Below are 25,657 nucleotides of genomic sequence, written 5' to 3' on the forward strand. Positions count from 1 at the left end.
TCGACGCCAAACGCTGCAGGAACTCTAAGTTCTGGGTCAGCTCCATAAGCTCTTTAATGGTAAGAGCCTTAAGCACGCCCCGGCGTGCCGGGCGCTCCGAGGGCAAAGCGCGGCCGGCCCGGCAGGGCAGCGCGGTGCGGGGTGTGCGGGCGGAGCTGGGTCCGCGGGCGCGGGGCTCGCTCATGCGGAGCGGGAGCGGCGCTCCGGGCCGGGGGAGCCGCGCCGGCCGCCTGTGGGCGGAGGGGCTGTAGCAGCCGCCAGCCCCCGCAGTGTGCCGGGCTCTGCCCGCTCCAGGATCGGGTTTCCCGCGGCCGGGGCGGGCGGCGCCGCCTCCCCGTCCCCGCCTGCCGGAGCCGCGGCCGTGGGCAGCGCCGGCGGCGGGAGGGGCGCGTCCTGCCCGGCCGGGGCCGCGCAGAGCGGCGCGCAGCGGGCAGGTGCGGCGGCTGGGGCTGCGGCTGGAGCCCGAGCCGGCAGATCCGTGCCTCCCGCGCTGCTCTCCGTCAGCATGAAGGTCGAGTTTGCCCCCATCAATGTCCCCTTAAAGAGGAGGATTCAGACAGTCGCCGTTCTGCAGTGGATCTTCTCTTTCCTCCTGCTGGGTAACAGCCTTCCTCCTCCCTACCCCTGCCCCAGAGAGAAAAGGGCGAGAAGCGGCTTTTTCCGTGACCGGCGTTGCCCGTGGGCATCGCTCGGTGCCAGCCGTGGCTCCACGTGCGTGCAGAAGCGGCCGGGGGCGAGCAGCTCCTGGGCGATCCCCGGGCGGGCCAGAGCATCGCACTTCTTTCTTCCCTGAAAGCTTTGGATGGCTTTTCCTCTTTTATGGGGGTCTATTTCTTTCTATGGGTTCTGCTTCAAATATGAGCCTAAAAAGCTAGTGTCTGTGGCTCCTCATTGAGATGCCCAGTAGGTTTCTGACAGCGACTTTTTTATTGAAAATGAGCATAAATTCTGGTACATACTGTTTTCATTCGTAATTTCGTAAAATAACTATATGCGGTAGTTCAATTAAATTCTCATTTAGCAAGGTAATGAAAAATAATGGACATCATCAGTGAATTGATTCAAATGCAGACACTTCTGTAAATAATATGAAAGATGTCCTCACTGGCTTTAAGCAAGTGTTGCTAATTCTACTTGGTAATCTTTTTCTACTGATTGTTCCTCTATAATTAATGTTCCTAATATCTTAAGAGACACCTATCATTAAACACCTATTCACGGCAGCAAATCTTACTCACGTGAGTAGATATCTTGAATTTGATGAAATGAATCACTTGATAAGGTAAGCCTTAACTCTATGAGACTAAATCCATGGATTGTATAAATTGGGCAGTGGTTATTGAATAGTCTGTTCTGAGGTACAGAGCCACCTGTGTATTACTAAAAATGCTGGAATGCTTTGAGATCATCTATGCTCTAGGATTTACAAGGAAAAAAGTAGTGTGCACTTCTCTTCCCTGTATGTCTTACAAATGTATTATCCTACAGATGGTCTGATGTCTTTCAGTTTTTTTTAGGTTGTTAACCCACGCCTTAAAGATTTGGGGGAAATATGGAGGCTATGAAGTATCTTCACAGATTAATCAGCAGATGTTCTGTTACCTCGAAATTATATGTAGCTAAATGATAAACAGTTTCTATTTGCAGCTACATTGTAAGTAGTCTGTAGTTTTAATTTTCTGTTATTGAATTAGGTCTTGGCATGAGCCATTATTTAAGTCTCATAAAGCAGTGGAAGTTCAGGGGCAGTGGAAGAAAACTTTTTTTTCCCTAATGTAGCAATGCTGGTGCAGATAACCACGTCTTCCTGTGCTGACTAGAAGTGATCAGGATGCAGAAAATCCCCTCTGTAGTTTAGCTGTCAAAGTAGGGAGCTGTCATCTGCAGCTGGCACTGCCTGGAAATGTCAAGGAAAATCATCTCAGAAATTATCTTCTGGCTGGTTATGTTGAGTATAGTGAGTTTATGTGATCATGAAAAAATGGATTTGCAAGAATGCTTGATTAACAATTTGATTCTAATAATACTTATCTGCTTGTGCTCCGTGGGGATGTTTATCTTTAGAGCTGAGCAATGTGACCTTGTCATTTCGTAGACAGATGCTTTCAAGTGAAAGGGCAGCCAGTGATCTGGCCAAAAAGTTTCGCTTAGCTGCAGGAAAATTCAGATAGATGAATCCTAAATTACTTAAATGAGATGGTTTCTGATGTTCTGGACTGGCCCTATGTCTGAATTTTTCAGCTTTTTTTTGTTGTTGTTTTTTCTGGACAGATATTTGTTTGTAAGCCGTGGATTAAATAGTGACACTTTCAAATCAGTGAGGGGATGCCTCAGGACCAGTGAAATACTGTGTGAGTTCATCACAGAATAGGTTGGGGGTTTAGGTGTTCTTTGGGGATTTGTGTGTGGCTGGAACTAGCTTATGCCAACCATGATCTTGGTTGTCTGTCTTGTGTTACATATCTGCGTGTGAAAACTTGAACAGATAATGCCCTATGACAACTAATGATTCATGGAATAGATGCAAAGGATCTGTTTAGATCCTTCTAAACAGATTCTGTTTAGAATCTGTTTAGAGGGGGAATCTGTTTAGAGGGATTCTGTTTAGAGCAGTGAATATATGGGGTACTGACTTAGCTATTGAAGTTGTCCATCTAGGTATGTTGTAATGTGCCATAGCTTAGTAAAAGAACTGTAGGACTAACAGATGAAGTAAGATAACTCTGAAAATTAGTGTCCTGAATGACAAAAACTGAATTGGCCAATGATATGCTTCAAATCTGGGGAGTGACATGTGAAAAAGTCATTTCGCACACCAAGTAAGCCGTAAGGAGAATGGGAGCCTATTTCAACTTAGAATTCACAATGTGACTTGGCTAAAAGACTCTTGGTTTTATCTTCCTGGCTGAAAAATGTAAAAAGACCTTGCTCTCCAGGCTTACTTTGTTGTAATGCTGCATGGTTTTCTGAGATTGTGGAATTGATGACTGAAAATGCCCTTACTTGTTCAACTGACAAGCTGGCTTGAAATACAGACATACAGTAGTTGTTGAAGCCTAAATCTCATCTCCACTATAGAAAGAGTGAATCAGTCTGCAAATACTGAAAAAATAGTGGCAGCAGCTTGGTACAAGCAAAGTTCTGCTTCTTCATGCAGTGTACCAGCTTGGGCTGGATCTGCCCTAGAGAGCCATTGCTTCTGTTGTGCAGCGTAGGCAGAGTAAACATACCTCTGTCTCAAAAATGCTGTACAGATGTGCACAGAATTTCATTATATACAAAAGGAACCTCTTTAAAATTCTGTCTGTAAGTTCCTGTGCTTCCTTGTTCTGTGCTGCAAGCTGCCAAAGTTCACCCTCAAAGGGGAAAGACAAGTTTTCATTGTAACAGTGATTTGCCTGTTCGTTATCCAGGGGCATGACACCAAAAGCAAAAATAAGTTCTGAAATACTGGGATATGTATGTAAGAGTTTCTAGATTAGATGAGAGAAATGCCCATTAACAGTTTCCCACTGTGTGTTGACTGAAAATGCCATGTAGTTTCTTATCTTCTCCAAGTCAGTAGACCAGAAAAGTTTGGATATAAGTTCCATGAAAGAGAGAAGTGTTTAAATTGGGCTTCTGTCTTTTGAAAGACAAGTGTTACTGGTCTTGAGTCCAGAAAACTAAAGCTGTTAAAACTGAAAGCTGGCAAATGCTAAAATCCTACTATTTCTCACTGTATTAAGCACAAATCCAAAAGAGCTTCTGGCTGAAGCATAATGTAAAACCATTAGTGTTTTACTGCTGAAACAGCAGATACTACGAGATTGCAAAATTTCATGTATCTGCTTTGGATAAAAGGCCAAAGCAGACAATTTCTACAGATGGTAGTTTTATGCTGGTAATTACAGTTATTTGAGATTTGTTTGATTGGCTGGGGGCTGACAGTTCTGGGGCAGGTCTGGCCCTGTTCTGAGCTAGTGCAACACCCACACCATGTCTGTCTGTGTGCTGGCTGTGTGCTGGCTGCTCATGATTGCTCTGTGCCTCTGTCCAACCTGACCCTGGGCAGAAAGTCACCTGCAGAAATAACATCTCCAAGCCTGTAAGTGTTGCTGGACTGGCAAAGCAAAGAGGTTACATAACCCCCATTTTTGTATCATAGGTTCATTGTGCATATGCACTAAAGTAATTGTCAATGTATGCAGTGGATGTGCCCAGTGGTTGCAGGAAATCTTTGTTTTTAAGCTTGGAAATGTTTTTCTAAATAACTTTGAATTAATTTTGCTGCATTTACCAGTATGCCTGATATCCTCTTATTTGGAACAGGTATATGTTTTCTGTTTCTCACACAGGACACAGCACACATCAGTTGGGCATTTGTCCTTGGTGTGTGCTGTGAGCTCTGTGCCTAAGTACTGCACATCTGTCAGTCAGGTTCACTTTGTATCAGGAGGTAAATCAAAGGGTTCATTTAAAGGCAAAACCATTAAAACAGAGAAAAAATCAGTCAGGTTTGGTTGAAGTGCTGCTTTCCCAGTGCTTTAGCCTTTTGTTTTCCTTTCTCTCTAATGGGCACAGATCAAATGAGAGCGTTTTTGAAGAAAGTAAAGCTAGAAGCTGAGTTGGTGAGCTATGTGCTCCTGCTAACTTCTGTGCCCTGATGTGAAAATGAACAGTGGAGTTTGAACATGTACAAAATCAAATGCAAAACTGAGCAACTTGGGTGGAGTGGGGGTGTCTTGGGCCAGACAATGAGAGAAGGAAATGAGAGTTTAACCCTTCAGCAGGGATACCAGGGTTTTTCTCTGTGAAAAGGTGATGGTAGGGGAGAATGGTGCATCTTCTAAGACCCACCTTTGGGGCCAGCAGTGTCTCTGGTCTTCTCACTGGGGATTTAGGAAGTGACTGTTGTGAAGGCATCCCTGTATTTATTTGCAAAGCCCTTAATAATGCAAAATCAGTATATAATAGAAGGTATACTTTAATATGCACAAAGCCACAAAATAATATGCTGAAGATGTTAAACTACATCCTGTTTTCTAGTGATTTAACTTCTGTGCATGTAGGATGAAGCAGTCTGTTAATTGAACTTGCTGGAGACAGTTTTGAGTTGTGGATCTGGCTTCCCCAAAAGAATAGAAATGATGAAACATTTGCCATAGAGTGAGAGATTGCTGTTGGAATAATAAGTGGTTTCTGTGTTGAGAAAGAAGGTGTCAGTGTAATGTGCTAAAGCAAATATTAACCTTTTCTGCAAACATGCCATGATGGTTTAATTCATCAGCTGTAGCTGGATAACTAATATAGTTTTGTTCTTCCTCAAAGTATTTAAAAAAAAAAAAAAAAAAAACCTCTTCTGGTGCTTAAGAAAACTCAGCTAATCTCCATGAGCCTTTCATAGCAAGCAGACTGTTATTGCTATGTGTTTTTGTCACTCTGCACTTGTCTATCCATGAAGTTTATTGGTGGCCTATGGGTAGGGACCGAAGTGTGATCACAGGGAATAACAGGGTACTTACTGACTAGTATTTCTAGGAATGCTGCCTCTGTTACCTATGTCTTAGGGAGGGAATTTATCCAGGTGTCTGTGTCTGTTTGTATCTCTCAAAAATACTAAGAAAAATGTCTCTGCTGTGTCAGGCCAGAGACCCAAGCTTGATAAACCCCTATGTGAACATACATGACAGTGAATGCCTAAGGAGAAAGAAAAGAAATGGGAAACATGTACACTAAATTTGGCATGCTGTCTTGGGGTTTGGCAATTAGTAACTTGGGGGTTTATGGTATCCAGGCCACTCTGCCTCCAAATCAGTTGCGTGTAATGCTCTGTATCTCTTGTTTATCAGTATTTGCCAGTGGAAGGTCTTGGGAACTTGGAACCAAATTTCAGCCCAAACAGACCTCTAAAGCTTGCCATTGAGGATTTGTGTTTGCTATCACAGCACTGCTGAGATACAGCTTCCTTGGTAGGAGTGCTCAGAGATCTTTGTGGCTCCCAGTTGTAACCAATAACCTGACAAAGGCCCTCACAGGAGACTGATCCATATCCAGCTAATGCTGGCTGCTCAGCCAGTTTCAGAGTGAGCTCCCTTGCATGGGTTTTGGAACACTGCAGGGAGCCTGTAGTGCTGCTTGGGGTGACACCAGCACCCCTGGCACCACCTGCACTGCCCATGCTGTCCATGACTGCTCTGAGCATAATGGAAGCTTTCTCTTACAGGGACAATCTTGCATTTGATGGCTTTCACAACAGATATCAATCAAACATTTTGATGCCTTAGTAACTCCAAATGCATTTGAAGCTTCTAAGTTCCAGATTTAACCTGTGCTGTTTTTCTGCTTCCTATCCCTGGTATTTAACTATTTTATAAATTTGGTGCGCCCAGTTGCAAATTCAGAGCCTGATTAATGATTGAAGGGTCAAGTGTGCAAACATCATTGGGCAGGATGGCTGCCAGTGCTGGTAGCTAACACTACATAGAGTGGTTTTCACCATTTGTTGCAAAATATGAGTATGCATGTGTTGTAAATGGGAAATGGAGGAGAAGTGACACACCAACATTGGTTCACAAACCCAATGTTCAGAGTTCCATGGCAGTGATTTATCTTTTAATCTATATTTCCTCCTCCCCCCTCACCTACCCCCAAAATCCAATATATCACAGAGATAGTTTTCAAAGCAAGTTCAACCAAAAAAATTACACTTAGAATGTACACTGGAACTACATCCAAGGACACAACCATGCAGAAGAGTGACAAATCCCAAGTTATTCACCTTTTGCCTGGAATTTGTTTATGAATTCAGTTTAAATGGTTGTTATTTATTTACTCACTGTCGTGTCTGAAGGAGAAAACATCAGGTTTGTGTTTACAGGCTCATTGGTTTTGAGTCATCAGTGTTTAGCTCATCTCGAAGGCTGCTAATTCGTTGAAATAATGAGGAGGTATGGTAAAAGGAATTTGCCTTACACGTCTCATTGGGAATGCAGTAATCAACTTTGTCCTAGGAGATGCTGAGCTCCCCTGAGGAAGTGCTAACAGCATACTTATCTCCCCATGCCTTGCCTGCACTCAGGAAGGTGTCCCAGCTAAAGCAGAGCAGCCAGCTTGCTGATCTGGTGGCTGTTTGTCTGCATGGGATTAAGTATTGCTATCTGGGCCTTCTCACTGCTGATGTAATTAGCTCTCACAGCAAGGATGTTGGCTACAAAGCACTTTTCAGCCTATTTGCTAGCAAACTGATAGTAAAAAGCCATGTGATTCCGTGTTAAAAGAGCCATATGATTGATGGAAAGTGCTTCTGAAAGGAAGGAGTAGGAAATAGAAGTACTTACTAAATTTTGCATAACAAATGAATTTGTTTATAGCTGCTTGGAAAAAGCTTCTCATACTTGTTCAAACTTAAACCAAGAACCTTGGCATCCTGTCCAGATTAGCATTCCTAGAAATTTCTATAGTTTCAAGATCTCTTCTTCAAGGAACAGGTAATGACTTTTCCTCAATAGATTTCTGTGCCCTATTTTAGAGTGATGCTGTTGTGGGATTCCCTGTGAAATTCCTGTGAAATATGAACATCATGTTTTACCCGTGTTACTTGTCCTGCATTAATGATGTTCCTTAGAACTGGTTTCAGTTCTTGTGAGTTTTCCACATTGACTTTGGGGGGGATCTGTGGGCTTCAGTTAGCTGTGGTGTTTTTCAAGAGCTCTTGCTCAAGTAGTTTTCTGTGCAAGACCGGGGTTATTTGCTTGAGGAGGAAGCAGTGAGCTTCTTTACTGAATAATAGAGTATCCTTGAAAATGGTAGGTTTTGTCCTGCTCCTGCTTTTGTTTATGGTAATTTCCTTCTCCCTTCCTGCTTATATTCCTGCTGGAAATGTGAATGTTCATCCCTTTCTAGACAAGATATCAAATTCTATTCTGGAGGCACAGTCAAACTAGGCACAGGAACAAGCTGGTTGAAGTTCAGAAAAAGTAAATATTCAGGTTGGAGGAAACTCAAGGCTACCTGTAGACCAAGCTGAGATCTCAGCTCAAAACCTGCATAGTTTAGGGAATCTGTTGACTTTTCAACACCCAAGAAATACCTCACCTAAATCAAGGTGATCTAAACTAGGATGAGTGGGTTTTACACTTGGTTCATCTACTTATTCTAAAGTTTTCAGTTCTGGTGATATTTTACATTGTGTGAGCCAAATGCTTGCCTGAAGTACTTCTGTTGCTTTTTTACATCTGCTCTGTTCAGTGGTGTATTTAGCTCAGTATGTTTCACTGGTGCAACTTCTAGGATTTCACAGGATACTGCCCTCATGAAAGCCAGTCAATTTTGAGACATCAAGTACTGCTTCGGCATTGTAAAATATCTCTGAAAAACACTGGGCTCCTGCGACTCTGCCAATTGAGTCTTCCAGTGAGCACTAAGTCCTGTTTTGCTTGCTGTTATGGTTTGATACTGGTATAATGCTAGTGCTTTTATGAAAATGTAACTTCTTAAATTATTGCAGTGAGATGTGATTAGGAACAGGGTAGAGTAGGTTTAAGTTTAATAATAAAGGAAAAACTTTATTAAATTACTACTACTATAAAAGGAAAAAGAAAGAAAAACACACACTAAAACTGAAATGAAAATTTTCTAAACATTTTTCTTCCCCCCCTAACTTTAATAAATGACAGTGAGACACAACTTAGACTTTTAGTTAGGTTTTTACTTTTTAGATAATTAATATTTAGTTTACTGAGAGAGAGAGGAGTTCTTTTTGTGTTTTAAAACCCTTTAAGAAATACAGCTGTTATTTTATGTGTTTCTATGTTACACGTGGTACTGTTTGGAGAAAATTTGTCAGTGTGACACATTCTTTTCTATGTACAGTGTTCTTACTACTATACATGGACAGACTGTTTTTAGGATGTTTTGTTAAGAGGAAAAAAAAGAAAACAACAGTTCATTTTTTATTTTTGGGACTGCAGTCCCCCCTATTTCTCTCTGGGGCTGAGGGTCTAGGAACAGAGATTTTTTTTTTTTTCTCTTATCTGAAGACAGGGGGTAATACTACAGCTTTTTTAAATTTTTTTTGTTGTTTTCTCTACTTTTGTCTTTTTTAGCTGTTGAAGTAGGTTTTTTGGTTTACTGTGTATTTTCTTAAAATACAGTTTCTTTTGGAGGATAAATTGGCTTAGTCTATGGTTAATAAGAGAATGTTTATTTAAATGCTATTTTATCATCTTCTCTCTTAACTTTTTTCTTAACTTCTCAGGTCTTAGGCTGTCTTTCTTTTTTTCTTTTAAACTGAGGAGGAGTAAAATTTCACAAAGCTTTTATTTCTTAAGAAAGGATTAAAAGTTTCAACTCTCTGGATGGCTTTTGGCCCAGGCTCCAGCTCCCACACTGTTCCCCCACTTCCACCTCTTCTACCAGTATACTACTAACACTATTACTGTCTCTTTCTCTCTCTCTCTAAAGAAACTCTAGAGAGAGAACAGAAACATCTTAATTTTTTTTTGCTTTTTTATGCAGAAAAAACTGAAACCAGTTCTAACTCTTCTACCTTTTGACCTACCTTAATTTAAACTACATAACTCCCCTCCCCAACCCAGCCACTTGGCTGGGCAGGGGACAGTCTATACTGTACTCTAGCTAAAACTAAAAAAAGAAAATTCTTCTAAAAATTCTACTTTTAACCCCTTTGTGTTCTCAGAAGCATATCTAACCTTTAATAGTCAATCTAAATGTTAATGTTTAACTTCAACTACTAATTAGTTTAACCCTCTTCTTCTTAAAAAACTTTTCTGTATCAAACCACAACACTTGCCATTGTATAAATTTATGATGTTCAAGCCCTGGTTCCCTTGCAACCTGGACTTCAGCGTCTGATCCATGAGCCTGATGGGTTTGTTCAGGTGTCAGAGCAAGCAGGCTGCTGCAGGGGTACCACAGGGCAGACAGCAGCAGCTCCTACTCCTCAGACATCTCAGATCAGGGCTGTTCAACACACTCCAAGACTAAAATGCTGCAAGTTCTCCAAATATAAAGTTTCCATAGGATTTCCCTGAGAAATTATTTCAAGGCTAAGACCCAAGTAACACATTATATTTAACCAAGCAACTTTTTCCTGCTCTTTGAATTGTGTATAATACAATTCTTATGTATCACTATTGTAGGAGGGTGTTACAATTCATACTTAATTATGTTTGAAAGTATCAGGACTTACCTGCTGTTGTATTCCCATAGCAGCACTGAACTTCTCCTTTGACTGATGTGTTTAGTGGCTGAAGTGGAACCTCTTTGTGTTTTGGTCTTGTCTAGTGCATCTCCTTGGCCAGTGACACCACTTCTGGCTGGGAGTAGAGCTACCACCCCCATATTATAGGTAGAGAAGCTGAGAAAGAGAATAGAAAATGATTGCCCAACATCCCTGTAATTAGAAAAAAGATGTTGATATGGTTCCACTTCCCTTCTTTCCTTCCCCAGCTTTCCTTTCTTCTCCCTAAAGCATCACATCCTTGTTAGCTCTTGTTGTCTTTTATTTTGCCTTAGGTAAACCAGATGCTCTCTGCCAAATATCCAGTTGTGCAGTAGAGGGAGAAATAATAGACTGAGATGATAGACCCTTGTAGTGTTTCACCCTCACTGTAACAGCACCATGTAGAAAGAGCTGAGTTCAATTTGTGTGCACTTTGCGTAAATCTGTATGCTGGGCATTCTTAAAAGGACACGGGTGTGATTAATGCTTGCTATGCTTTCACTTTTTGTCTCTTGTAGCAGAGTTTTGCTGTGGATTCTTTGTGCTCCTGATTCTGGGCAACTTCTGGTTCCTTGCTGTTCTGTACCTGCTGTGGCTCTACCTGGACTGGGAAACACCATGTGTTGGGGGCAGACGGTCCCAGTGGGTCAGGAGCTGGACTCTCTGGAAGTACTTCAGGGAATACTTTCCCATTCATGTGAGTAAAAGATTTCTCTCACAAGCACCTTGAATAGCCATAACCATGGACAAACATCTAAGACTCATTTTTGCTAAAATTCTAATACTCACTTAACTTCTTTTTGAAACATGGGAAATCTGAGATTTAGTGTCAAAAGGGGACAGGGCCTGGTTTTCTAGTTGGACTGTTGGGTGACAAGATAGCGCTTCAGCACAGTAAATGCTAGACATGGTATCCTGGCACATTTGTTTAAGCTTTGTTTATCTGTAAAGCAGGACAGTCATGTTAAGTTCTCAGAAGGAAATTCATTGTCGTTGCTTCTAAGTCCTGTCAATGTGCAATCTCCATACCGTTGTTATTGAGGTAAATATTATAATGCCCACCACTGACTCTATTTTTCAGCTTATAAAAACTTCAGAACTGAACCCAAATCACAACTACTTACTTGGCTTTCACCCTCATGGGGTCCTGGTAGCTGGAGCCTTTGGAAACTTTTGCACCGATCCTCCTTTCAAAAATTTATTTCCTGGGCTTACTCCATATCTCCATATCATGCCCATCTGGTTTGGCTGTCCCTTCTTCAGAGAATACATAATGAGTGCTGGTAGGTAAAAGCAGAACATCTCAGCTATTGCTTCATATTTTAGCTTCTGTTACAAATGTAGAGTCTATTCCTCTACTTATATATGGTAAGTAATTTCAGAAGGATCACTGTCGGTGCTAAATTTAATTTCTACTTTATGATGAACTGTTGTGGCAAAAAAAAAAAATTAACAATTTGGAAGGTTTTATTAATAGTTTTGTAAACTATATCATTGAGTTGTTTTTCTTTCTGAAAAGAAATTGCTGGCTTTCCTTTGAACTATCGGACAGCAGTCGTGAGTACCCATTTTATACAAGAAGAGAAGAGCATAATAATTTGTAATTTTGTTTAGTCATTAGCAGGCACTTGTAAAACAAATTCAGGCTAATCTCTTACCTGAAGGGCTTAGTGTTATACATTACAAGTATATTTATACTCAGAAATTAATTACCTGCTTCTGATTGAAGTCCCATGTTGCAAATTTGTGTAATTTTAATTGAGATGTGAACTCTAAAGAGAGAGACCTTTTTTCTCTGCTCTGAGAAGCATTTGTCATAAAGGGGTGATATTCATGACTGGTACTACAGTAATAAAAGATAAAAATAACAAGCAATCAAGTTGGGGGAACTGAAAAATGAGAAGAATTAAACAAGAACTAGTGCTCCCCCACAATGGTTTAATACAGGGTTTATTTAAATTCACTCAACTACAACATTTAAGCCTGCTCTGATGCACAAGACTAAGTTGGAGACACAGAGATCTAACTTTATGCATAGCTGCAACACTGACACTGCGATCTGAGAGAAGCTGTTCCACAGCTCCATGCACAGAAACATGCCTGGGATGTTGCCCAGATTAGTATTAGAATTACTTATCTATGTATACTGCAACGTATCAGAGAATGCCTTTCCATGCAAATGTAATTTCTGAGGGCGTTCTTTGAGGCTTGCTAAGTGAGGGATTGGCAGTGGTAGAACCTTGCAATTTTAAACACTGTCATTTAATCATTGTCTGGAAGTCAGATTTACATGTTTTTGGCATCTTGACCCGTGGGAACAAATATTTACCTGCAGAATGAGAAATAACTGCAATAAAAAGCACACTAAAGAAGAGCCAGCATTGGAGCTTGGTTTTCACAGGTATGCAGCTGATAAATGAAAGAGGACCTTTGGTGTAATACAGGTCACCAGTCCAATCATAAAACACTTGCAAAATTTTCCATGTCCTGAAAGCCATGCTCCTGCACAATGTTTCATTTCCCAGTGTTTTCTGCCTGTGTCTAACATGTGCAGTTGTTGCCTCCAGCAGCACAGCTGTGACACCCCAGGCTGTAGCTCCATGTTTGAGTTAACAAATCCTCTATACATTCTGTTAACCCCTCTGTGCCTGTGTTTGTATGCACCTGCTGTACAGCTTTAGCTGCTGCTTCTCAGCAGTATCTGCTGCCATTCACCCCCTCTGTTCTTGGGCACAGAGTCTCTCTGAGGGGGAGTTAAATTGCCAGAAGAGCACACCCTGAAGAACTCAAAACTCTTGCAATAGGCAACAGCATTGAACTCATCAGTGTGAAATCAAAGCATGTGTCCAAAACCAATTCTGTTCCAGAGTGAGGAGCTTGAACCCAAACCTTTGAAATCTGTTCTGAGCTGTTATAATTTTGAAAAATCATTTATATGCTTAAAAATATTCTTAAATTCTACTGTACTTGTACATGAATATCCAGTGGTCACTCTGAAAATATTTCCTCCTGAAGGAATGGTTTCTGCATCCAAGGAAAGTGTCTCACATGTGCTGAGCAATGAAGGAGGTGGCCATGCATCTGTCATTGTGATTGGAGGAGCAGAGGAATCTCTGAATGCACATCCTGGAAGTCTAACCTTGAACATCCTCAAGAGGAAGGGCTTTATTAAAATGGCCCTGAAACATGGGTAGGTCTTCCATTAAGCATGCTTTGAATGTAGATTAAATATAGTTCATATTCTATAAAATTAGGGAATTTGAAAGAGTCTAAGTGTCTAAGAACATGCAGATATCTGGCACAGGAGCCAATCTATCCACCTAGATCCAATCTGGGAGTGTTGAAAACTCCCTTTGACTTTCATAATTTGTAACAGTAGGTGTTATTAGCAAATCTTATTTTATTTCAGTTGTTTCTTGCACTAACCAAGAATAAGAATTATGAAACAATATTAGTAAATCTTGGCTGGTTTTGCTGAGTAGGGCAAACATTCTGCTTTCTGTTCTGTAAATTGAAGATGCATTAAGGTAGAATTTTCTTACCATTTTAAGCAAACAAATAAATTGGATAGCCAGGCCCTGTTTCATTAAATCACTGAGAATTATGGTCTAGGAATATTTGTTTTCACTATTATTCTAAAGACTTTCTTTGAATTTTTGGTGAAAATCTCAAGAAAAACTAGTTAAGTTTTTACTATGAAGCAGCCATCAGTGTGTTACTAAACAGATGGTATCAATATATTTTGAGTGCTTTGCACAGTATAAGATACTGTGTCTGTTCTGGACTGGTCTAGATGGTTTGTGTATTAGAAATATTGAAACCAATTGTGTGTTCTGGCTGCACTTTCTGAACAGCTCCCAGGATTATATATGTGAAGCAATGAGAAAAAAATACTAGTCTTGAGAAATCTATAAGAGCTTTTTAAGCTATTAACTGGAGAAAAGGTGATCTCTGACATGAGGGGCTGTCTGCTTGTATACAGAGTGCAAAAAACTAGAAACTGTTCTGTGCCAAAATTTCAAGGGTATTTCTTATATGTATCACTAGGTTCTCATAAAGAATTTTTTGTGCCAACAGAATGGAACATTCTAGTCCAATTTGTACCCAGAAAAAATACTTGTGTGTTTGAATTGTTTACTGCCTAAATGAGTCCTTACTCAATTTTTGCTCAGCTGTTGATTAATTCAGTGAGATCCTCAACACTCACTAGCTTTTGTTTGTTTTAACCATAAAGATTAGAAGAATATTTAGATACTTTTTTTCTTCTTAGTATGTTGATAGATGTCTGGTCTGTCATATCACAAAGGTTGGTGGTGGTTATCTCTCATCTAAATTGATTCGGATTATGAAATCAGATACGCCTGTGCCTCTCATGGCATTGATTTCAAAAGTATCTCCAACACATAGCAGCAAGAGTGGGACACTTGCAAAACACAGGAATGGCCCCTTTACCCCTTCACTTACTTAGATTCCAGTGATGGTCCTCATCTTTCTAAAAGGGTCATGGCTGGCAAGAGCCCTCCCCTGGGTGGCAGTGCCTGTCTCTGCCCGAGTGGCTAAGGGCTACAACTCACATGGGCACTGTAACCAGCAGGCTCCAAGTCATTCCTACAAACACCAGCACAAAAACCTGCTTCTGTATGAAGCATTGGAATTCTGACTTCTCATCTGTCCAGCAGGGCTGTGGGATAGTGCGAGTCTAACAGAACTCTTGTCCAAAGACTTGGCATCCAGTAATTGCTTCTGCTTTTGATGTCTTGTTTTTAACAATTAACAAAATGAGAAGAAAATTTCCAACTCCAGTGGAAATAAAAGGGCCAGGGAGGCTTGTGGGACATGGATGAGAAGACCCATCTGCCACCAGTGCCTGCACACATTCCTGATGCTCATGATTTGCAGCTGCAAATACCAACAAAGGAAGGGGCAATGCAGAGGGTTGTGCCCTCTGGCCCTGGCTGCTGTGCTGCCAGCACAGAGAAGCTGTGTTCCTCAGCTAGGAGCTTGTCAAATGTAGCCTGAATATGTCAGCAAAAGTCCTCTGCATTTCTGCAAAAGACATTTTGGTCAAGGTAGTACAAACATCTGATACAAAGTGAAGAAATCCCAAAGACAGAAAACAAATGATGAATCAGATAACTTATCTTAATTTCACAATCGTAAGTTACTCATTTCTCTGTCTTAGCGTCCTACATAGCATCTTGCAAAAGTCTTCACTAGATTAAAACAAATCCCATAGTGTCAGGGCACTACAGCTATTGCACCACAAGATGTTCCTGTTTGTCTTAGTGTTGTAGTAAAAAGCTGAGTGTTTACACAGCCACAGTAAGTACCAGGCTTTCTGATATTTCTTTTACAGGTGGCAGGGTGATAAATCCACTGGAGAAAGAAACTTTGAGCAGACACTAGTCAGAATAGTATGTGGGAATGATAGTCTGTGTGAGTCCTCAGGCTAAAGAAGCTGTTGAAGCAGTTGTGTTTTACTGTACAGGTGGATTTTGACAGTCCATAGTGCTTTCCAGGTAGCTCTGTCCTCAGTGCATCCTCCTCAAGCACTCACAGCTCTGCATACTGATTCTGACAATGTTCTAGCAATACTGCTATTTTACATTAAGGTTTTTCTCAAAGGTAGTGGGGACAGAATAGAGCTAAGATACAGAAACTAAGATTTAAATAAAGAAAATACCCCTGAATCCTTCAGAGACTGCTTAGGATTATCCTTCTTTTTTTTCTCTAAACTCTGTAGAATAGTTAATGAAACTAAGCATTAATTAAAAATGATACTGCAGCCAAGGTTTTAAATACAACAGTGGGTTTACCTGCACTGATTCTATCCACTTACGTTGTTTGTCCAGAAGCTAGTCAGTGCCTTTCCTCCCAGGCCAATTTATGAACTGAATGAGAATTCATTAGGCTGTGCAAGAGCCAAAGTGGGTTCGCATAATTTCTGTGGGTAAGATGTGACCTCTGGTAAAAATGGATTAAGGCTACTGTTTTTGAAGAAGTCCAGAGGAAGCAGGGTTTGGCTGGGAATTGGACAGCAGAGAAGGAATTTGGCATTGCACTTGTGTCTGTGAGGGTGTCTGGTTTTTATCAAACTTTTTGTGCCAAAATCAAGGGCACGAATTACTCTGGTCAAAAGACAAGGGAAAGCTGAGATCTGGTTTTGATGCCACCCAGCTGGGAGCATTATAAAGTTAGCAGTGAGGCTTCTTTGCTTGCCAAGAGAAAAAATGTAGTGGAACAAGGGTGGACTTGCTAAAATAGTGGTGGATAAAGACATACTTATGATATATGCAATTACTCATTTTCATAATTCTGAACAGTCACGAATTGCAATAGGTACCAACCAACTAAATACTGCTAAAAGCAAGTTGCTAGTTGTGTGCCAATCACTTTTTTTTTTAAACACCAATCACCCAAGGCATCCAAAAAGCTGCTGCATATAAGGGTTGAATGCCTGTCGCTGATGAAATCCAAAGCTGCTGAAACTGCCTGGTTATTGTGAAACTGTTTCTATGCTGCTGATGTGAACTGCAGTGCAGTGCAGTGCAGGCTGATGTAGAATTCTGAGAGTCCTCTTTGTTTTACAGGGCTCATCTGGTCCCAGTGTTTTCCTTTGGTGAAAATGAACTATTCAAGCAAGTTGCAAATCCCAAAGGTTCATGGCTCAGGAATGTACAGGAGAAGTTGCAAAAGATAATGGGCTTTGCTTTACCATTATTTCATGCTAGAGGAGTATTCCAATACAGTTTTGGCTTAATACCTTACAGGCAACCTATTCATACTGTTGGTAAGTTCCCTGCACTTTTTCTAATGTGGTTGCAAATGTTTAGAAATTCATCAGTGTGCTGCTAATATCTGTAAATGTATAAATCTATTCTTACAAACCAAGTATGTGACATTTACTGTCGTTCCCAGTTAAAGGGAACAATTATTTTCTCCCTTTCCCTTTTCTGGCCAAATTTTACTCTTCATTCTCAGTTATCCATAGGCTCCTATCCTTGGCAATCTGTAAAGAAATCCAAGAGTTGTCCGGTTTTTATGAGATGGCTGCCACAGCTCTGCAGCTGTTGCTGTGGTTCTGGATGCTGTGGCTGTTTTGTGAGAAGCCAGAACCTTCATTTCTTAGCTCTGCAGAGAAGTAGCAGTTGGATGTTCCAGCTGATGTACAGCCACCCCAGCAGAGCTCTGGAGCAGGGCTGCTGGAAGGAGCTGGCATGGTCCTGACCTGGTGCTCATCAGGACAGAGGGAGAGATGCAGGAGGAAAGGGAGGGGGCACACTGTGGTGCCACAGCCCTTGGGCAGGCTGCCACTTAGATGGCCTTGCAGGTCTTCGGGTGTTTCCTTCCCTCTTGGCTTTTTCCCTTGGAAAGATCTTATCATGTTTAATTGTGAGTGTGCATGCCACATCAACAGGCAGTTTGGGAGAGTGTTTTTCCCCAAAAGCCCTGATTACTGCTCATCTGTTCTCACTGGAGTGTGGAACTGAACATATTTTTCATGGTTTTACTAGTGCTAGTGACAACCACACCTTTACAAAATAGGTAATGCTGGGTCTCATGCAAAGGCAAGAGCTGTCTGTAAATTTTTTGATAAATCATTTTTAGCTAGATTCTGACCTGAGCAAACTAAAGAAAATTGAGCTTTTCTGGTGTTTCACAAGGGACTTTGAAGGTGACTCTCCCTCTTTATGGGACTGATTTGATTATAGTATGAACAAGTAAAAATGTTTAAGACAAAAACATATCTGCTTGAAATTTAACATAAAAAGAGTTCTGTGTTTTATCACTTCATGCAGTTGAGTATTTTGAAAATATTTAATTTTTAATGCCCACATTGTACACAGGAAGGCAAAAAATGCCACTTATTTTAAAGCCAAAAAGTTATCAAAGCTTTGGAATGAGATGTATTGGATGAGATCTATAATTCTGTGGGGTATTTTTTGGGCTGATGACACCAGAGCTGTTCTGAAGCTTAAAATGTGTTATTTGTTGAGGCACTTCTTCATCATGACAAAAGCACAGGAGTGCTACAAATCAGCAAGATCAGAATCCTGCAGCAGAACTTGGAGGATCTCATGAGGTCCTTTGCCTATTGTGTCTCTTTCCCCATGTTTGAGAAACTATCACGATGTGCCTGTGTCCTTGGAAGTGTGTGGGGTGTTCTTGGTGTGCCTGTGAAACATTGGCTCAGCTCCTGAGGGCTGCAGTGAGCTCACCTGAGGTGATGAGCTGTGCTGCCAACGTGGGCAGCTATGGGTGATTCCAGTCCTGGTTCAGAAGCCATGGATCCAAGAGCCATTCAGCTAAGCCAAGACCTCTGAAGTTTGAGTATTGGGCTTTTATTTTACCTTTACTTTTTTTTTTATTACTGCTTTACAGAAATAGACTCAACTCTAAAATATCAAATTAAGCAAGTTCCTTAAAGCTGCACATATTAGAGATGAGGGTAGTTTTCCATCCCACAAGAAATCTTCACTCTTGGGAGAAGAGACTGTTACAGAAGGGCTTGGGGGCTGTTTGCTGTTTCCAGTCCTGCCTCTGGAAATCCTGCATTGTGTGTATATTGATTTCACACCCCTCTAAGGTATTGCTCAATCCAGGGCTGGGTTCCCACCCCAGCCATGTAAAGTCTGAGTTTCAGCACCACTCAGGCCTGAGAGCTGGTGGCAGCTGAGCTGCAGCAGGAAAATGCAGGCTCAGCTCTTTGTGGTTCTGGCTAGGCTTGCCTTTAGTCATCACCATCCAATCTGAAGTGGCTGAATCTCTTAACAGGAATTTTCAGGTGCATTTGGAAAAGTCCTGAGGGTGCTTTTAGCTTTCTGTTTTTCTAGGCTTTTTCTATAATCCCAGTTGGATCTGTTAAGGTGTTGGTGCTTCCAATGCAAGAATAGCTGTCAAAATCTGGTGGCTGAACAACACAGGAGAGACTGAGATCACGGGAAGCTTCTCCTAGCAATCCACTTTTTAGCCATAGACTTTTGTGGAAGTGAAGGCTGCCCTGTGGATTTCCACGGAGTCACCTCCCATGGAGCAGGTAGCAAGCTTTGCACAGTGCCTGGAGAACATTTTGGTTCCAGTGACATTTGTGGGCAATGGATGGTTCAGAGACGCCTCACAGGGTTTAGGGGATTTACATGCTGCCCCTCCGTAGGCTGAGGTCACATTTCTGGTGCAGTGATATCCATTTTGAATAAACTGGAAGATAAAGATTTCCTTCAGTCCTGTTCATGTGACAGTGTGGTGGAGGGCACCACTGTCCTCTAAGTATGCCTCACACTGTGTGATTTTATATTCAGATCAGAAGACGGTAAGAAAGTACATATTTTTAAATATTATGTTGAACTGTAGACAGCACATAACCCATAGGATTGTATCTTGAAGTGTAAACTGCTCCTTCAAATTAGAGCTTATCACTCTTCTCATTTGCTCTTTTGCTGCCAAACTGAAATGCTGGAGAGGGGTTCCTTCATTCATTTTACCTGAACTTGAGCAAAAGGAAGTAAAAAAACAGACCCAGGACTGAGGCTTGTGAAGGGCATGATCAGGGGCTAAGAAAATTGTGCTGTGATTCTGCCATCTGAATGGGAGCCGTGGTGGAGCTCTTACAGAAGGGACAGCAATTCTGCTTAAAAGGAGATGTTAATGAAGCTAATGCTGTTGTGTTTGATTTACAGTGGGAAGCCCCATCCCTGTAAAACAGAACTTGAACCCCACCACTGAAGAGATTGATCAGCTACATGCATTGTATCTACAGAAACTAAAGAAATTATTTGAAGAACACAAAAGCAATTACGGCATCCCTGCACATAGATCTCTCATCTTTGAGTAGCAAATTACAATTTGTAATTCTGAATCTCATGCTGCAAAGAAACAGTGTCTGTTCAAAGATGTCTTTCTTGCAATCTGTATTTTGCAATCTGTAATTATCCTTATGTAAGGAATACTTTTAAGAAGGGATTATTAGATGATTTATTGATTTTTATCTTATTCTTGGGCGGTGGGGGGAGGGATCATTGGGATGTAAGCCTCAAAGCCAATGCTGTTTTGAGTCGTCCTTTTATAGGTTCATGTGTGCCAGAAATGTGAGTGAGAGGCTCCACACAGATGTTCTTACCACAGCTTGAGCACAGGAAATTGCCCCAGCATGAAATCAGTAGCAGAAGTATAAACCCAAGAAGTCTTTGATTAGAGGTTGAGAGATTTACCAGCATTTATCAAACATGACATCAGGTTGTTCTCTGAATGTCAGAAACTTCTGCTGCTCTTCCATAGGAGTGAAGGTGTATGTTTTCAGCAGATGGCTACTGTAAACCACTTACATGAGAATTCAAGAATAAATAAGAGCCTTCAGCCCTGAATTGGATATTGGCAAAAATAGTTGTCTAAGTCGTGCAGCAGAGCAAACCTTCTCTTTGGAGAACAGTGTGTTGAGATTTTTGTGTGCATGTGTGTGCTGGGTGGTGGGAAGCACTGAATGATGTGACTGTTTTGGACAATCTCTGCTTTGGATCATAAGTTTGGAAGATGAAGCAGCTTTGATTGTTTCAGCCTCGGAAGAGATGGCATCACAGGAGAAGGAGGGAATCATGTGAACTCTTCATCTTTTGCAAATCAAAAATAATCCTATGTCAAGCACAGAAGGAAGGGAAGCCCAATTTGTTCAGTCAGTTCTGAAATTTCACCAAGGAAAGTGTACTTGATAAAACCTTTTTTTTGCCCACTGACAATATGTGTTAAGGGTGACACAGCTGCAGTGCCAAGACAGTGTGAGAATAGTTCTAGGGTGCAGCAGGTTAAGAGGATGCATTGTATATAAACCAGGTACCTAAATTTGAGAAAAGGTTTATCCTAAATGTGTATATTCACTTCAGAAAAGAAAATAAAAAAATCTTAGCTGAACTCTTTTTCAGTGAAAATGCCTAGATCTTGGAGATTATTGTGTATGGAAAGAATTGCAATATATTACTGAATTTTATGAGATAAATTCTTGTATTTGTACATGCTTTCTGACTGCCTGCAGGCTTTGCAATCTGATGTTAGTGAAGAGTTTTCTCTGCTTTAAGCAGTTTTGGTGCCTGAATATTAGATCAGTTAGGTGCTCTGACAGGTTGTGCATGGGCTTATCAGGCAGCCTGGGCATCTTTGGTTGGCTCAGCTGAGCACTGAGGTGCTCCAGGAGCAGCAGGACTCTCACATTGTGTATTCAGTGGGCTGGAGGCTCTTAGAAGCACAGCAGGGGCTTTGAGAACAAGGTAGAACTCTGGAGAGAAAGTATCTTAGCAAGATGAAGGTGTTTAAAGAAAAGAGTGGAAATTACTTCTATGGAGTGAACTCTGACTGAACCAACGCCCCAAAGCCAAACAAGTATTTGCCAAACAGAGCAGATGTATGTGCTCCAAAACACCCTCCAGCAACAGGTTGGTTTCCTTAAGAGGGCTCTTCCTTCTAGTGCCTATTTGTCATCCGGATGTAAACAACACTGAGCCAGCACTGAGTCGTGCTCTCATTTTCTCTACAATGACACAAACATTCTGGGAACCAGGGCTGGAATCTGCAGTGCCTGAGGAAGCCCCTCTTCCCTGACAGACTGCTGCTCACCTCTACCTGAGCTTTCCTGGTGCCATGCGTGCTTGCCCTCCCTTCCCACGCCTTTGCTGATCTCTGATGATCACTGTGGTGCAGGCATCTTGCTTCCTCACTTTCTGCCCACCTTTCCCTGGGTTGAGATCTCTGGTCTCTATGATGGAAAATACTGAGTGGTGTCTTATCATTCAGCAAAAATGGGGTTTAGGAGTTGGGTTTGAGAAGAGGAAGCACTGTGGCTGTGCATGTTTGACCCCAGCTTAAGATCAGGACTGTTTCAGCTGTGGAAAGGGCACTTTTCTAGGAGGTCAGACATGGCAGGTTTGTTACCTGGGAAGAGGTCTCAGTCCTGAGGATTGTACAAAGTGATGATCCCTGAGCAGTTGGTTTTTCTTAGCCAGCTATGTGAAATTTCCTTTGGATTTGCCTCCTTATTGCCTGCCCTGATGCATAGTGAGGATTATTCATGAAGGAAGAATTTGGAGTCTGTCAGACTGTGCTCTCCTAGATCATCTGCCCTAATGAGACATTTCCTCTCATTCTTAGTCTGTTGTTTTTCTATTACCTAAATGATATGAAATATCAGACTGTAAATTTAAAAATATTAGCATTGAGTTGAGGATGGAAAGTAACAATGTTTTTGGTTTTTTTGTTGATTAAATTAATCAAAACTTCTAGGGAATATGTGGATACTGATTTTAGGACAATATCTGGTCCAAAGGGTACCCTATAAACATGCTTTCCTCTGAATTCCATGGTGAAATTATCTTTGGGCTCTCTGTACCATCCATAACTGGCTCAGGTAGAACAAGTAGGGATTGTGTTGCTATGGCTACTGATATTGTCATTGCCTTGTAACAGTGGAGATGGTAAAAAACCCAAAAATTTAAAAACCCAACAAAAAATAACAAACCAACAAAATCTCCAAACAACTCAAATATTTATTGTTGCTCAGTTACCACTGCATATTGCTTATGATGGTCCTTCCAAACTACCTTTTATTAACCAATTATTTAATGTACCCAGGACTATTTTAAGATAGAACTTCTGTCTCTAAATGTGATAGACATGGTGTCATCTGAAATATTTACCTCTGTAAATATTAGTGTGTGGATCTGTAAAGCAGCCCTGCAATCCTGAGCCTAAAAGGCAGAGCCCTGGCAGCCATAGACCCATTTTGGCTGCCACAGGCATCAATCCCAGCACTGCTGCAGGCACAGGGAAGCTGCCCATGTTTGTTGGAGCAAGAATCTCCAGTTGCAGTTCATGGTGGACAAAGCAAGAGCAAGGAGCTGGTAGGAATGGTGACACACCCTGCCCCAGCTGCAGCTGGAAGAGCTGGGCAGCACTCAGATTCCTGGTGGGATGCCCCACTGCCTGGGCCCTGCCTCCTGGGGTGTTTCTCTTTGTGCCTTTTAATGCCACAGATAATGCCAGGGAAGCCATCCATCCAGGAGAAGCTCTGCCTCTAAACCATGGAAACACTGCCTGCCTGATGTGCTCAGGATGAAGTTCAAGCCTGTTCCCTCCTGTGTGAACACCTCTGTGCCAAATTCCATTGACAGAAAGTCAATCCTCGAGTATTTTTACTTTGTGGACTACACAGCATCATTTACACTTTGTAACTTTTTATGGTACCTGTAAAATATGAATGTCAGTTGTTTCAATGATAGCTGTAGCAAGGAGGTGTGAGATAATAAAGGTTTGTACCAAAGTGGGTTTGTGCTGGCTGGAATCCAGGTACTGGAATTCACTGCTGTTGGGTGAGGATCCTGGTTGAACTCGAGGGGTCACATTAGTCTGGCTGTCAGGTTGTGTTCATATCACACTGAGAAATCTGGATGGATTGCTTGCTGCAGTTCTCCTGAGGTTCCTGATGCAGTTCCAAAGGGTCTGAGGGAGAAGTGACCCACAGCAGGGGAGGGCTGGGATGCAGCAGCCCTCAGTCAGTGCCAAGGGGGCACAGCAGGGATGCTGGAGCATGGAAGGGTGGGCAATCTTCTGAGGAACTGGTGAAATAACACCTTTTGGAGATTAATTCGGTTTGAAGAAAGGTTTGAGTTTTAAGAGAAAGTTGCATGGGGTCCAAATTTTAGTAACTGTACCCTAGAACAGAGGCTCTGTTTCACTTTAGGGAGCTAAATAGCTGCTTGGAGTAAAAAATGGGCTACATTTGTCTGTTGGGAAGAGGAAAACCACCCACCTGACAACAGTGATGTATTTAATGGGATTTGTTTGTTTGTTTTAAAGTACAGCAGCTTAATGCAGCACTAATGGCTGTAGTGACAGCTATCAATTCCAAAGACTGGCAAAGGCTAATTGTATTTTGTTACTAGCTAAATACTTTTTTTTATGGAATGATGCCACCTTGCATCTCAGAAGAGTATAAAGAAGAAAAATGGGTTAAAATTGGCCTTGGATTGTTTTGAAGTAGCCCCATTATGTGTGTGCACATGTGTAAATTGGAGGTGTGTCATGGTTCATCAATGGATCAGCATCACATCCTGGTTTTGCTGAAGTACAAAAAAAGAAGCAAGTTATACCTGTAAGGCAAGAAATGCAGAAAAACAAAGAATGGAACTAGACATTCATGCTTCCCAAGGTGCTGCAGCAACACTCGCCACCATTGCTTGTGATTGGTAAGTGCAGTTGCCTCCTCAGCCGGGTTCTGCATTCTGAAGGCAGTTGGGTGGCCAGAGGGGTGTAAATGGTGTTTCAGCTGAGGTTCCCTAAGGCTGGTATGAGTTTCATGTCAGCTGAACTGCTCATGCAGTGCCTACAGTGCAGATCCCAGAATTCCCTTGTATTTTCCTGGTTTAATAGACAGAATTGAGCTGCAGAAAAGGATGAGGAGAGGAAAAAAAAGAGGAAATAGATTTGCTTAATGTAGTCATATGCTGAGAAATATATCAACTTTTAAAAATACCTAAGAACCATTGATGAGGAACCAGTCCTTTATGGTTGCCTTTCATACCTTTATGGTTGCCTTTCATTTTCAGTTAAGTTTCCCACTGGCACAAATGGAGCCCCATTGCTTTTTGGAATGGCTATGAGAAAATGTAATGAATGGTCCAAGAGCCTGACACACTGGCTGTGAGCTTTCCTTGGCTAATAGGAATCAACAGTGCGCTCATCTTTCCCTTGTGCAGTCAGCAAGCAGTATTTAATCCTAGGGAATAGGTGTGTTACCTGGAAATCTGGCATTCTCCCTATTTACAGAACAGAGACAGGTGAATTATAGTGTTTACAAAGGAAATTGTTTAGGACTAAGTCTTACACGTAATAGTGCAGATATGTACATGCTTGAAAACGCGCTGAGGTCCACGTTAAACCGGAAGCCAGGTGATCGATTTATTGCTAAAATTTATGCTATTTCTCATTTCAGTGGCACAGCACCGGCTTTGAAAGCCCCAGAACCCGCGGGGGGCGCGGCCGGAGCTGCGCGGTCGCGGCGGGCTGCGCGGGCGGGCGCGCGGGGCTCGGCGGCCGCCAGGTGGCGCCGGCGCACCGCGGCCCCGTGAGCGGCGGGGGGAACGGGATGGGAGAACGGGATGGGGGACCGGGATGGGGGACCGGGATGGGAGAACGGGATGGGGGAACGGGATGGGGGAACGGGATGGGAGAACGGGATGGGGGACCGGGATGGGGGAACGGGATGGGAGAATGGGATGGGAGAACGGGATGGGGGAACGGGATGGGAGAACGGGATGGGGGACCGGGATGGGGGAACGGGATGGGAGAACGGGATGGGGGAACGGGATGGGGGAACGGGATGGGAGAACGGGATGGGGGAACGGGATGGGGGAACGGGATGGGAGAACGGGATGGGGGACCGGGATGGGGGAA

The 25,657-nt window shown here is 42.1% G+C and overlaps 1 protein-coding gene across 1 annotated transcript; it reads left to right on the forward strand.

The window, feature by feature from the left end:
- The first annotated feature begins 404 nt into the window (after positions 1–404).
- Positions 405–23,525, forward strand: MOGAT1 (monoacylglycerol O-acyltransferase 1). The gene is made up of 6 exons (XM_021553638.2): positions 405–599; positions 10,744–10,922; positions 11,307–11,508; positions 13,241–13,415; positions 16,816–17,015; positions 19,903–23,525. Exons 1-6 carry the CDS (start codon positions 506–508, stop codon positions 20,055–20,057), a joined length of 1,005 nt encoding a protein of 334 aa, XP_021409313.1. The 5' UTR covers positions 405–505; the 3' UTR covers positions 20,058–23,525.
- Positions 23,526–25,657: the final 2,132 nt, after the last annotated feature.

This window comes from Lonchura striata, chromosome 10 (genome assembly GCF_046129695.1).
Source record: "Lonchura striata isolate bLonStr1 chromosome 10, bLonStr1.mat, whole genome shotgun sequence".
Classification (NCBI taxonomy): domain Eukaryota; kingdom Metazoa; phylum Chordata; class Aves; order Passeriformes; family Estrildidae; genus Lonchura; species Lonchura striata.